Raw genomic sequence first — 13128 nt, 5'->3', positions numbered from 1 at the left:
CCCTATATGCAAATAACCCAAAAGTATTTAGAAGCCTTTGAGGTGGTAAAAAATAATAAATAATCTACTTTTGTTATCAAAATAAATTAAATGAAGATAATGCATTTTAATGATATAGATTCAAATTTCAAAGTTTTTCACTAAACTTATTTAAGTAAGCAAAGAGCATAATAGAAAAAAACTCAAATCTCTCAAAAAAAATTAAATTATTTTCTAAAAGAAATTCAAAGAAAACAGAAAAGCATAATTCATATTTACTTATCATAATCTTTCAAACACTGAAAAATAGAAAAAATATTTTCCAAATCTCCACATTATTTTAATATTTTCTATTTAAAAACACAAAGCTATATAGTGATGAGTTCCACTTTTTACTTTTTTTTTTATTATTATGTATATCCAAACAAACACATACTCATCACATTCACTGCCCTTTCATATCTATCCCAGAAACATCTTAATTTCATTACGAAATCCAAGTACAGCCTCCAACCCATGAAGCCGCAAGACCCAAATGGAATGTGACTTTCAAAGAATTAAGAAAAGTAACATCATTGACAATATAAAGTGAATTGTATTCTCGCATGATGGAGCAATTCTTTGAATCTGTACTTGGCTGTATCTGATGTAAGAGATTATAGTTATGATAGACTCATGATGTTACACGAACAACAGAATTGTAGCAGTGGATCAGATCAATGAATGAAATAGGCATTTAATTGCGTACAAATAGCTAACGCCAATTATTTGTTTTTTCATGAGTACCGTTTATTCAAAAGCTCCAAGAGGAGAACTGCAGCAGAGTCCTTGGCCTTTTTGACGCTTGGCATCGGCTCTCCAACGCATTCATCAGTCCATCCCCTGTCAGTAGTATTCACACGAACTGCAAATGTAAACCTCTTTGCATGTGCAGGGCCGCCCTCATTCACACACCTAAGAATGCCAAATGCCATGTCACTATACTGAATTGAAGCAAAAGAACACTAATAAGTTGCAAACCAATTGATTATTTATTTACCGATAAAAGGGCATAGGCCAATTCCTGCGCAAGCAGATATCGTTTAAGGTTTGCCTGGTAAATGTTTGGTTGCCATTTTTCTTCTTTTTCCCGTTGTCATTGCCCTTTTCCTTAGCTTCAGCTGTTTCCTTGTCTTTCAAAATAACAAGAGCATTCCTAGCAGCAAGTTTCTGTGCCATCTTCTTTTGTGGATTCTGAGCAACTCCTACCTGGACACCATCTATAAAAACTTCAACGGTAGCCAGATTGCCACTTCGTGTGGCTTTGTATTCCAAGCCTTCAGCCTGTTGCTGGCACCGCTCTTGCAGCTCCCTGACAGGATGCATTGGAAGGGTTTCTGGAGTGACCATTGGATGCAATAAAGGTTGAAAAACCTGGGATAAAGGAAACACAAGACAAGAACATTAAGTATAAAGATGATAAGCTGGAGTAAGAAAGAGAGAAGATTGGGGTCCATCTTCAATCTAACCTTCCAAACGACTGCAGTATCTCGTCCACTGTCCAGGAAAATGGCACCTGCAATAGATTCCACAATGTCACCAAGAACCTTTGGAGCTTTGCAATCCCCTAAACCAAAGGAGTTGAAGCCTGGCTTTGATAATTCATCTTGAACTTCTCTTACAAAATCCCGAATCTGATATACAAGTGGCTAAGATGTCAATATAGTCATATGAGTGACTTAAGCCAAGTTAAATAAGAAAATCTCAATATGCTACTGATAAATAAGATAGCCAACCTGCTTTTCAAGGGCACTTGATCCATGCCGAAGATGCACATGGAGCTTATGGTTAACTGCAACACGTGCAAAATTTTCATTGTTTACAGCAGCAGCTCGTAAATCAGTCAGGCGACCTGGGGGAAGGTTTGTGTATGTGAAAAATAAGTGCCTTGTAATGAGATGATCTAAGACTGCATCACCAACAAATTCTAATCGTTGATAACAGGATACACCAGAAGATGGTCGTGATGCATGAGTGATGGCTTCCACCAAGAGGCCTCGATCTTGAAACTTAATGTTCAAAGCACCTTCTAGGGCATCAAAATCAATACTTCTGAGTATACTTTCTGGAACATTGGATGGCCTTATTGCAGAATCTATCTCTTCATGATCAAACTCTACCTTTATCCCAATCCAGCGCATGAGGTGGTTTGCTGCAGTCTTACCACCTTCAACATAATAAATTCCAATCAATGCTTCAACAACATCTGCTAATGTCTTGCTTGAGAGTACTCTATAAGAACTTGAGTCACTCTCAAGCTCACCATCCTCAATTTCATCATCTTCATATCCATCATCAGCATGATCCACTTTTGGTTTATTCTCTATAAGTGATTTTTCCTGATCAAATAAGGAGGAATCTCCATCCTTTGTATCCTCGTCGAAAACAGGTAACACCCCAGGAGCAGCCCATCTAGATGGAGCAAAACGATCTGCCTGGATGTATGACTGAAGTCCTTTAATTAATGCATATTGATATAAAACCATGTTACTCACCATTTGTTGCCTCATCCTAGTGAGTTGACCCTCATGTTTTTGGGGATATTTAAGAAAGAGAAATCGACTAACAACCCACTTTAGGTAAGCATCTCCTAGAAGTTCTGCTCTCTCGTAGCAGAATGTCTCTTGGCATGAAGCTGCAGTCAAGGCTTCCAAGATCTGTAGGCATAGGGGGACACCTCAATTAGCAGGTAGTTCGCGAGCCTTCATTTTAATTATCACTAAATTAATTACAGTACCTTCAAAGCAGGGACTGAATAATGTATTATATCCTTGAGTTGAATTGCAAGCAGCATGCTTTCTACCCTCCTCATTATTGATGGCAATCTCTGGGCACCTCGAACAAGTGATCCAGGAAGGGGGTGAACTAAGCATAGCTCAGGAGGAAGAAACACATAGTATGTTTTGTCAAGAATCTCTTCAGATTCACCTTCATTTGCTACACAAACAAAAAAAGATTCTCTATTAAGCTCCAGAAAGTGCAGAAATTAGGCAGAAATGGTGTCGCTCTTTGAAGGAAACTAAAAGGAGAACATACAGTCCGAGTGTTCAAACCGAGGGGATAGAAGATTTTTGCAGTATGAGACACCACGTCCTCTTATTAAAGGTTGTTGCTTAAACATCAGTTCAACTCCATACCTGAAAATGACACATTAAAGACCCGACGGCCCAATGCAATCTCTGTCGTGCAAGAAGAAAAAAAAAAAAAGCTTCTCCAATCTGTGAGGACTCATGAACTACTGCCAATGAAAATGTGTGGCACCTAGGAACATAGCCCACATAATTTACACCAGACAGTAGTTACATAATCCCCTTGCAGATTCAGATGAGCTTTCCCTTCTTCGGGCACAACATCTGAAGTGCATTGAGGCCATCCAGTCCTGGCATTAGAATAGAGAAAATAATATGGCATTGACCTATTGTTGAAGAGGAAAGAAAGTTTCGATTAAAAGAAGGTAAAAGAGGGTGAGAAAGAAACATTCATACTTTTGCTTGTAATAATCAGCATATGAGCTATACTCTAAAGGACCAAGATAACCCTCTTTCCGTGGGAATGAGTTCTCAGCTGTCATGTCATAGCGTATGGAATCCACATAGAATCTTTTTCCTGAGTGTGCAGCTGTTACAATCCTCCCCACTAATTCTTCTGCACCAACATAACTGTCAGCCATCATCAGTTTGCCTTTGGGTAACTCCACTTTTTGTATTTCAACTCCAGCCCGATTAGGAACCAATCCAGAAGCTTTCACAACATCAAATTGTGCTACAGCTCCTCTGATACCATAGGTGGGATGGGATTTCTGTCCAAAAGCCATACCATGACGCAACTTCCCAAATCCATACTCCCTTCTATCTCCACCAAGTGTCCTCTCATTTGTACCAAGGTAAACATCTGGCCGAGCCCTTTGAAGGGGATTGCTCCACACATCTGTTCTAATTACATTTTCAACTAGATCCCAGTCAATTTCTTTTATAGGATTTACAAACTTATCGCCAACCATAGGGACAAACAAATACGCTTTTGCAGGATCCCAAGGAGTGGTGGAAGGTTCAACATCCACATCCAGTACAATGCTCATCAATCTCACATGAAAACTTTTTAGGGATGCCAGCTGCACATGAATAGAGTTTACATCAGATAAAAGATGAAATGTCATTAGAAAAAGGACAGGTGAAATCTAAACATTGTTCAAACAATTTTAGTTGAGGACCAACCTGATTTTCAGTAATATCAATTGGACCCCTAAAGACAAGAGATGCCTTTGTTATAATGGTTCGAGCGATAAACAGATCCATCGACATCGATAACACCTACAAAAGTTAATGCGATTAAAGATAAACACTTTATGCATATCTATAAAGCTGCAACTGAAAAAGATTCAAGTTACCTCTGCATCCAGCTCGTTGCCAAAAAGCACTGCAAATTCTGAAACTTGAGTTAAGAATGGATCTTTTGAAGCACCACTGTTTACACATTTAACAGCATACATATAAAGATGAAGCAATTTGTTGGAGTTGTTCCAACCATCTCTTCCACATAAGATCCATTCTCCCTGAAAGGCAAAAGCAGCATTAGCAAGTCTGTAGTAGATGGAAATGATAAATATAAGATAAGAAACCTGTTAAGCAACACTTGTTAGCATTGAGAAAAGGATCACATACTGCTTTATAAATACATCTTGAGGGCATATGGGCAGAAAAGGAAGATATCATGCATTTTCAAGTATTATCATGAAATACATGATTTCTAATTTGTTTGTTGACCAAATGCAACATTTTGAAAACCAAAGCATTTTCTGGAATAAATTATTTATCAAGTCTTCTTAGGGAGAGTTCCAGTTTCAGGTGAACTTTCAAATACCTACTATCAACTAACAGGCAGTGATACCAACATGACAAACCTGGAGTATATTGGCTACACCTTCAGGATAGAACTCTCTATGCCTAGCAGTCCCAGGAAGTGGTTCACCTTCATCATTCTGGTCAACCTGTTCTCTTTCTTCCCCACTTCCTTTGTCTGGCAAGAGCATGTCAGTAAATGCTCCCATCTCATGGAGCTTTTTGCAAGCAGCCAAACAAACAGCCTACACATTAAGCAGACAATCAGTACAGTTGTCTGAAAAAAGTTACTGAAACTGATAAGAATGACAAATAGAATAACATGCCTGTTGCGCAAGGCGCATTGAACTGCACAGAGGACCCTCGAGCTTCTCAAATGGCACGTTAGAAGGAAGTTGTAGTTTGCATGAATATTCTGTTGGACCCCCTGGCTTCTCGTGCCTTTCCATTATGAACTCAGGACGAAGTATTGAATACCTGGATAACAAATGCAATGGAGAAAGAATTGATCTTCAGTGACAAGGAATAATAAAGACAAAAGCCGAACTGTTGGTCCTAGATTGAGAAGTAAAGCACCTGTCACTGGGTAACTGAGAGCAATAGAAATGGATAAGCCCCACAGCAGAGTTCAAGCTCACAATAGCACCAGTTGACTCCACCTGGTATACAGTTCCTGGCACTGAATCCACAGAAATTAACCTTGAAGTATCCTTAAGGTGACTGAGGTCAGTTCTCTCAATTGCTTCTCTCCGCAAGGTCTCCTCACTATTCCTAGCGTTCCTTAAGAATGCTCCATGAGACAGATTTCCCCTGATATGAGTTAAATATTTAACTTCTTTCACAGATAAAGGTGATCTGAAGATAACTCGGACATAAAACGGATCCAACTGTATTACCTCTCAACCATCAAGATATAATCTGAACCTGGCTTTCTTGCACGACCCCTCGACTGAATGTATGCGAGAACGGTTTTTGCAAGATCAAAGCGAATAACAACATTGCATTGCCTAATATCTAGTCCTTCCTCAGCAACACTGGTAGCAACCAACAACGTCACCTATAAAATTGATGCAACCATTATCTTTAGGTGCCTCACTAAGAAATACTGTACAATTAACAAACTAAGCCAGACTGCTTTGCTTTTAGACGTACACGACCATCTCGAAATTTGGCAATTGTGTCTTGCATTTGGGAAGTCCGCATTTCCTGACTATTGTTGTGTCCAATCAAGCTTGCACACCTAACAAAACTTAGAGATGGTAGCTCTGCAAAAACCTGCAAGCTTAGAAAGCATAACACAGTACCATGAGAAATTTGGAAGAAAAACTAAGCCAATACGACAAAATAAACCTATATGCATTAACATATTTAACCTTTGGAAGAACTAAAGCAGCTACTACTCGCTCAACAAAGATGATTGCACGAAAATCCTCTGTGTGCTGATACTTAAGAAGTATTTTTACTAATGACTGCACTTTTGGGGTCACTTTTCCATCAGCTACAGCAGCTCCTATTATCACATCCACATGCTCCCCACCAGAGACAACTAAAACACCAAAGTACACAAGCAAAGAAGCGTCAAATTATCTATCTGAAATATCACAGCAGTTGAAAAGTTGATAAGCTTTACAACCTATCAGAACATGACAATTCGAGCAAGTCCTTCAATAATTTGTCAAATCATCAACATAACCCCACCTACATTGAAGGTCACAAATAAGAGAGAAGAACTTCTGCTAAAGTATAAGAGCATTTGATAACGGAGGTCATTGATCGCAGTAGCAACCTAAATTCCCCAACTTAATTAATTTCTATTTCTTGTACAGGGGATACGGATTCAAGTTCCCACTGACAATACAACTAACATTTTCCAGAATCAATTTTAAAAATCTCCTATGTTTCATGTCAAAAATAATTCCAACTTATCAAATTTCGATCCCCACCCAGTTGAATCGGCTAGAAAAATCTTTCCTACTTCCTTTTTTCTAGGAAAGAATTTACCAAATGGTGATCTCTTTATTTTTTTATGGATAAGAATCAACTATACCCACCATGGCTGTCAGGGAGCTCTCCTTCTTCAATATCATCAGGATCACTCCCAGCTTGAGCAACCCCATTCTCATTCTCAGGAGATTTTGTATCCTTATCTGTCACAGCTCCTTCTGTCAGTTGGCATTGCAAGAGTGAAACAACCTTTTCCAGGTAGGATTCTTGAAACTTGACATCAAGCTGGTAGTTTGCCCTCTCATCACTTTGTAATGCCATCAAAAATGATTGTGCAACCTGCAAAAGACGTAGACCATGTAAATGTTTCAACAACCAATTACCTTATCAATAGAAACAGATAAAACAAACCAACTGGTGAAGTTGCTACCTTGTAAGCACACCACTGACCCAGTTCACCAAGTGCATAATTGATAGCCCTCAACTTTTGAATCAAGTTAGCAGCCCCATCACTTTCTGTTCTTTCAGAGACACCATAAACTTGACGCAACTCTTCCTTAGCCCCAGCATCTCTGGCTCCCATAAACTGCCATTTACTCCTCCTTGAACTTGATTGCGCAGCTTCTTCAACAGCAACTTCCATTTGCTTTATCTTTTCATGAAGGGACCATAAGGTGGCTGCTTTGTCATACTCCACCACAATTTCCGAAGGCATTGGCACATGTTTTTCCAGTTCCTTGCGGTCCTTTATTGTACAAACTATCGAATCTAATTTACTCTCAAGATTACGAATTTTTATTGCACAATCCACCTGACTTGAAACACCTGAACAAAAAGAAGAAGCTCAGCTGCAACAAGAAACTGTAGCTTGAAAAGTTTATGCTAGGGAAATCTTATAGAGTCAGATCAAATAGCTACCCTTTAGGTTAACAGGAGAAGCAGTCATTCCAAAAACAGATGGTCGCTTCTCCTTTAGTGTTGTATGATAGAACTCAGACATCACTAGCGAATAAGGATGTTTCTTCACAGCATGATGACATTCGTCCAAAATAAGGAGATTAATTGCCTCCATTTTGATTATGCTGTGCCTCAGAATGTTTAAAAGAATTTGGGCTGTCATTACTAAAACCTGTAGGGAGAAAAAGCAGTGGATAAATCATTAGACAAGCTAACACCAGAGTGCCACCAAGCAAAATAAGCGCTGATATGACTGGCCCCAAATTAGGGAGGAAAAACCCAAAAGCAGCAACTCCACCATTTCAAAGCAAGACAGATATATCTTTGAAACATTTAGGAACGAACAACTCAACCAAAAATTCATATGAATAAATTCAAGCAACCAAAGGATGACAAGAACAATGGTGTCCATGTGGTTTGTGTTAAGAACTACAATTTAAATGAAGGATTTTCTGTTCCATGACTCAGAGAACATGAGCATAATCAGTTTTCTTATGGAACGACCTATAATATGTAAGTGCATGCCTGTACTAATATACACTCAACAAAAAGTTTTGACATCCAGAGCCTATGCTTGATAAGAAAAGGTAGAATCTTCTTTCAAAGATGTACAACTTGGCCTATTATATATTGTTTCCTTCCAAAAAAGAAATGAATAGAAGGGCGAATAGACAGACAAAATGCTCAGAAATCTGGACAAAGTTACATTTATCTTTGTAATTGCAAGCATTGCTAAAAAAATTCACTTCAAGATGGAAAACATAGTAAATACCACAAAAATCCTTCAAAAACAAGAGAAGCTATGTCCTTTACATTCTTCACATCCAATGGCATTATATGATTTTTTTTAACAATTAAAATTTTCCATTAAGGACAAAAAGCCCAAGCAATACAATATTCAAAGGTCGAAAAAGGACCCAGCCTAAAAAAAATAGAAAACATGTCATCCCTACAGCAAAAAAACCCTAATCTCTAGCCCCAACATAGAAGCAGCAGCTATGGGAAAATTACAACAACTAAACTTCCATGAAGAAACAGAGATCGAGTGATTGTGGACACTTTGATACATTCCGATTTGATGAAAAAAGCCAATAATCAATCCAAGAAAGACTTAATTAAAGCAAGGGAGGGGTTAAAAATCCTAGAGCCAAACTGCTATTCTGCCTCTAATGCTATCTTCAATCAAAAACAAGTTATCAAGAAGACATCAAAGCTCAGTTCTTGAATATATAGAAAGCTAAATCTCTCATATCGAGAGATGCTCCACCATGGGAGCTCCATAAAAGCTTATTATATGAGCACAGAAGCTCATCATAGGATGACAAAACTTATTTGTAACCCACTTTTAACCAAAAAGAACACTTTAACAAAGAAAAATATGAAGAAAGGAGGATGGAGGAGGTGATTATGGCCAAAAATAGCCAAAACCACCTTCTGGAAATCACTTTAGATAACTTGATTTCGGCGTCTTAGGACCTATGGAACAATGACTATTCTGAACCCTTAATTTAAGATAATTTTGGCTTCCATGATCAACTTAGACTGAAATCATGGGAACCTCAAGTTTACAAATACTTGAAATGTGAACTATAAGGCATAATATCATCAACTACTACCAAACATAGAAATTTGATAATAGGATCAGATAAATTACTTTCCCTATATTAATATTTCCATGACAACCATCCATTTGACTACCTTTCAAAACCAAACTTAAACCATAAACATGGTTTAACAGTCAAAAGCTTTTCTGTCCAAGAGTGGTTCTCTAATTCCAAAAATATGATCAGCATAAAAACTAAATGACTGCAGTACTCATAAGGACCAATGGCTGACGTCAATCATAATCATATCATATGAAGTGATTTGTAATGTTAGTATATTAGTAAGAGATCAGTTAAGAACAATAAGGATTTCCCATTCCATTCGACAACAGATAAAATGAATGTATACACACACTGCGAGAAGCTGCAAATTAAGAGCAGCTAAAAGTATGGGAGAATCAGAGGTTGACATAGAAAGTCCAAGAGCTACCTGTTTCGAATCAAACTCCCGCTGCCACCGCCTAGCATCCCAGAAATCTTGACCCATTTCACCACAATAATGGCCCACTTGGTAACCAGTACGCTCGCGGATGACTTCTGCTTGCTGAAATTAAAAGAGAATGACAAAGGCATCAAGACAGTCCTGCAACCAATGAATACCATCTAAAATAACTGCACTCTTTAGAATAAAATACCTGATAGACAAGTGGAACCTTAGGAACCAAGAATACAGCAAGCATTTTCTTATTCTGCCTTTGCAAGTCATTACTAAGACTTTTCATGAGAAGTACAGCAATGAGGGTCTTCCCTGCACCAGTTTCTAGAAAAGCTATTGTATTTTTCCTCTTAGCCTGTTCAAGAACATCTAATTGATATTGTCGGGCTTGCTCCTCAGGAATTTTCTCCTTAGTCTCCTCGACTTTCTTCTCTGCCTTCCCATTAGACTCCTGATCTTTGCCGTTAACTTCCTTTCCTTTGTTACGGTCAGCTTCCCAAGTTCCTACACGAAAAACCATCTCACTGGACCCAGAACGGTCCCTCTCCCAGTAACCCCTCGGTTCCCTATCTCTCAAATCCCTATCCTTACCATCCCTCCTACCACCACCACCACCATATCGATCTCTTCTCCGAAGATAATCCCTGTCCCTCCTATCAATGTCATCCCAGTCTCGGAGTCTCTTCCTGTTAGAGCTCCTGTCCCTATCCCTAGCATCATACTGCCCTCTACTAGAGTACTGCCTCTCATTTTTATAACTGGTAATCCTGGCCCTTTTACAGGACCGTACATCACTATCAATATCTCGCTCCCTTTGCCCCTCGCCTCTACTTCCATTTTCCCTAACAGAATTATCCAATAAATTCAATCTCTCTTCTCCCTCCCCAACCAATAAACTCAATCCATTATCAAAAATCTCCAACTGCCCTTTGCTTTCAATGTTCTTATCACTACCATTTAAATGCAATGAGGAGCTTTGAACTCCATTAGTGCAAACATCAGCTGCCTCATTAGTAAACCACCCTTCCCCAACATTACAATCCTGAATTCCTCCATTATTCCCAACAACAGCAACTGCCGTTGTAAGACTATTGCTGTTACTATAATTATTAATGGTGTCAGAAAGGGGAGGCAAGCCACTACCATTCTTAATACTATCAAGAATGTGATCAATACCTCCAAAGAAATCGTTAACAAGATGATCCTGATTTGAAGTATCATCAACAACTACTGAATCTTGAACAATTGAAGTATCAAAATCAACAAGATTGTCAATAAGATCACATGAGATGTCCTCACAGGCATCCAGCCAGTAAGATGTGTCGCCACCGCCACCCACAGTCCCTGAAACCCTACTCTCACCCTCTGTCATATCTTAAAAACACACAGTACACAACATTCAAAACAAAAAAAAAATATATATCAAGAGCCAAAAGATAACAGAGAAAAGAAACAAGAGTATAAATCAAAATTTCTTCTTTAAAAAAAATAAAAAAGGAAAATAGAGAACTGCAGAAGAACTTTTAAGGATCTCGATACAAAATCAGCTGTGAATGTGTGATAAGAGAAAGAGAGAGAGAGTAGTAAAGATTGTAAATTTGCAGATTAGGGTGGATAGACCGTACGAAACACGCAATATGTTAAGGGTTTATAGCAAAAAGGAGAGAATGAGAACCCAGAAAAAAGAGAAAAAAAGAAAAACCCAAAACTTTGTGTGTGATTCTTTAAGATTCCACGGTCTATCAACCCTTATTCTGCTTTGATAACTTTCCTTTCCCTCTCTACTTTTCTCCTTCAACCGTGCTCCCTCTCCCTTTCGCCTCTTTATACTCTTTCTAGTTTTTCTTTCTTTTTTATATATATATTATTTTTTTCGCTCAAAGAGAGAGAGAAAAGAAGAACCTTGCCTGCAGCTTGCACTGTTTTTGTTCAAGCTTAGATAGCGACTTGTTTTTTAAAATTAATTTCCTTTTTCTTTTCTTTTATTTTGATCTTCTTACTTTTATTACTTTAGGGTTTGATACAAAGACATAAATTTAAGGTTAATGCAACCAGTTGTGTAACCGTTGCGCGACGCACGAGTTTTTACTGTTAGATGTTAGAACTTAGAACACAGGAAATGCTGATGATGCCTGTCTCTGGTTCCAAGTAGTTTACTTTCCAGTCCAACTACTGGTTTGGGAAGTAGCTTCTGTACTTTCTATCACTAGTTTGTCATGTTATAAATTAAGAATTACATTTTCCAATTCAGAAAAATTAATAAACTATGATGTTAAACCAAATCTCATTTATATACAGTGTTTAAATATATCATGTAAAACGGGCATGTATCTTCTCAAATGAGTAATTTTTATTATCTCTTTTATATATAATTCTTATATATTATTATTTAACACAAGCTTTTTTTAATTCTAAATAGTGATTAATCAAATATAGCCTAACAGTTTAAAAATATTTTAAAATATAACTATTTAATTTAACGAACCCAACTTATTAGATTAATTTACTAAAAATAAAATTAAAAGTCGATTTAATAATCAATTTAACTTTTACTTTTATTTATAAAAATTTAGTTAATTGGTTAGTTTTTATTTTTTACTTAAACAAATTTAATAATAAACTGAACTAACTGAGTTATAATTTTATTACTAATTTATATTAATATTTTTTATAAATATAATTTGTATATATATGATATTTTTAAAATATTTACATTATGTATTGTTTTTAAAAAATAAAAAGAATTTATAGATAATTGTTATATCGATTGACTAAACCACCATTTCTTTTTTTCTTAATTATTTTGATCAAAAAATTATGACTAAAATTTTTTTTTTTGATTAATTAAATGAAAATTTAATTTGCTTTTAGTTTAAAAAATAAAATTAAACTATCGATTTATTGTATAATTAAACAACCCATATTTACTTCTATTAAAAATTATACAATTTTAAATTTCGACTTTCTCTAACATTTAATTATGTATCTTGCCATTAGGATTTGATTTAATAGTTGCTATAAGGATCTATTATAACATTTCAAATAGTATTTTTTATTTTAAATAGTATAATTTGTATAATAAATAATATTTAAAAGATATTTAAGATACAAAAATAAAATATTTTATTTAAACATAATATATTTTTATATTATATTCTTTATCCTGTATTTATTATATATATTAATAATTTTATTTTTATCTTTTACTAATAGACAACAATAATTATATATAAAATAAAAAATAACGTTTAACTTTTCATATATAGAAAGTTTTTATTTTAAATTTAAAAAATAAAATAAAAATATAACTATTTAAAATAAATAATTTGAT

The 13128-nt window shown here is 36.3% G+C and overlaps 1 protein-coding gene across 2 annotated transcripts; it reads right to left on the bottom strand.

Annotated features, from left to right (window-relative positions):
- Positions 1-554: 554 nt before the first annotated feature.
- Positions 555-11949, bottom strand: LOC8270769 (endoribonuclease Dicer homolog 1). Of its 2 annotated transcripts, none has more exons than XM_048374338.1 (20): positions 9997-11949; positions 9792-9905; positions 7719-7929; positions 7231-7625; positions 6908-7139; positions 6230-6402; positions 6009-6131; positions 5753-5913; positions 5433-5666; positions 5183-5333; positions 4919-5101; positions 4406-4570; positions 4233-4328; positions 3504-4129; positions 3055-3155; positions 2756-2955; positions 1755-2675; positions 1488-1667; positions 1019-1392; positions 555-933 (listed from the first exon to the last, which is right to left on the bottom strand). In XM_048374338.1, the coding sequence occupies exons 1-20, from the start codon at positions 11167-11169 to the stop codon at positions 756-758; spliced, it is 5991 nt and encodes a 1996-aa protein (XP_048230295.1). In that variant the 5' UTR covers positions 11170-11949; the 3' UTR covers positions 555-755. The 2 variants fall into 2 exon arrangements, with proteins under 2 accessions (XP_048230295.1, XP_048230330.1); XM_048374373.1 differs by having other exon boundaries at positions 1488-1652; positions 9997-11947.
- Between the last annotated feature and the right edge of the window lie 1179 nt (positions 11950-13128).

Source organism: Ricinus communis, chromosome 1 (assembly GCF_019578655.1).
Source record: "Ricinus communis isolate WT05 ecotype wild-type chromosome 1, ASM1957865v1, whole genome shotgun sequence".
Lineage (NCBI taxonomy): Eukaryota > Viridiplantae > Streptophyta > Magnoliopsida > Malpighiales > Euphorbiaceae > Ricinus > Ricinus communis.
The sequence above is the reverse complement of the archived record's forward strand: the minus strand, read 5'-3'. Positions and strand labels throughout refer to the sequence as shown.

What these genes read in the sequence shown, in the direction of transcription:
- LOC8270769 (XM_048374338.1), bottom strand. Translation starts at nt 11,169, where the DNA reads ATGACAGAGGGTGAGAGTAGGGTTTCAGGGACTGTGGGTGGCGGTGGC. An exon ending in TATATCTTGATGGTTGAGAG is followed by an intron (nt 5,667 to 5,752) that starts GTAATACAGTTG and finishes AACTCATATCAG; the next exon opens with GGGAAATCTGTCTCATGGAG. An exon ending in ATTCAGTCCCTGCTTTGAAG is followed by an intron (nt 2,676 to 2,755) that starts GTACTGTAATTA and finishes CTATGCCTACAG; the next exon opens with ATCTTGGAAGCCTTGACTGC.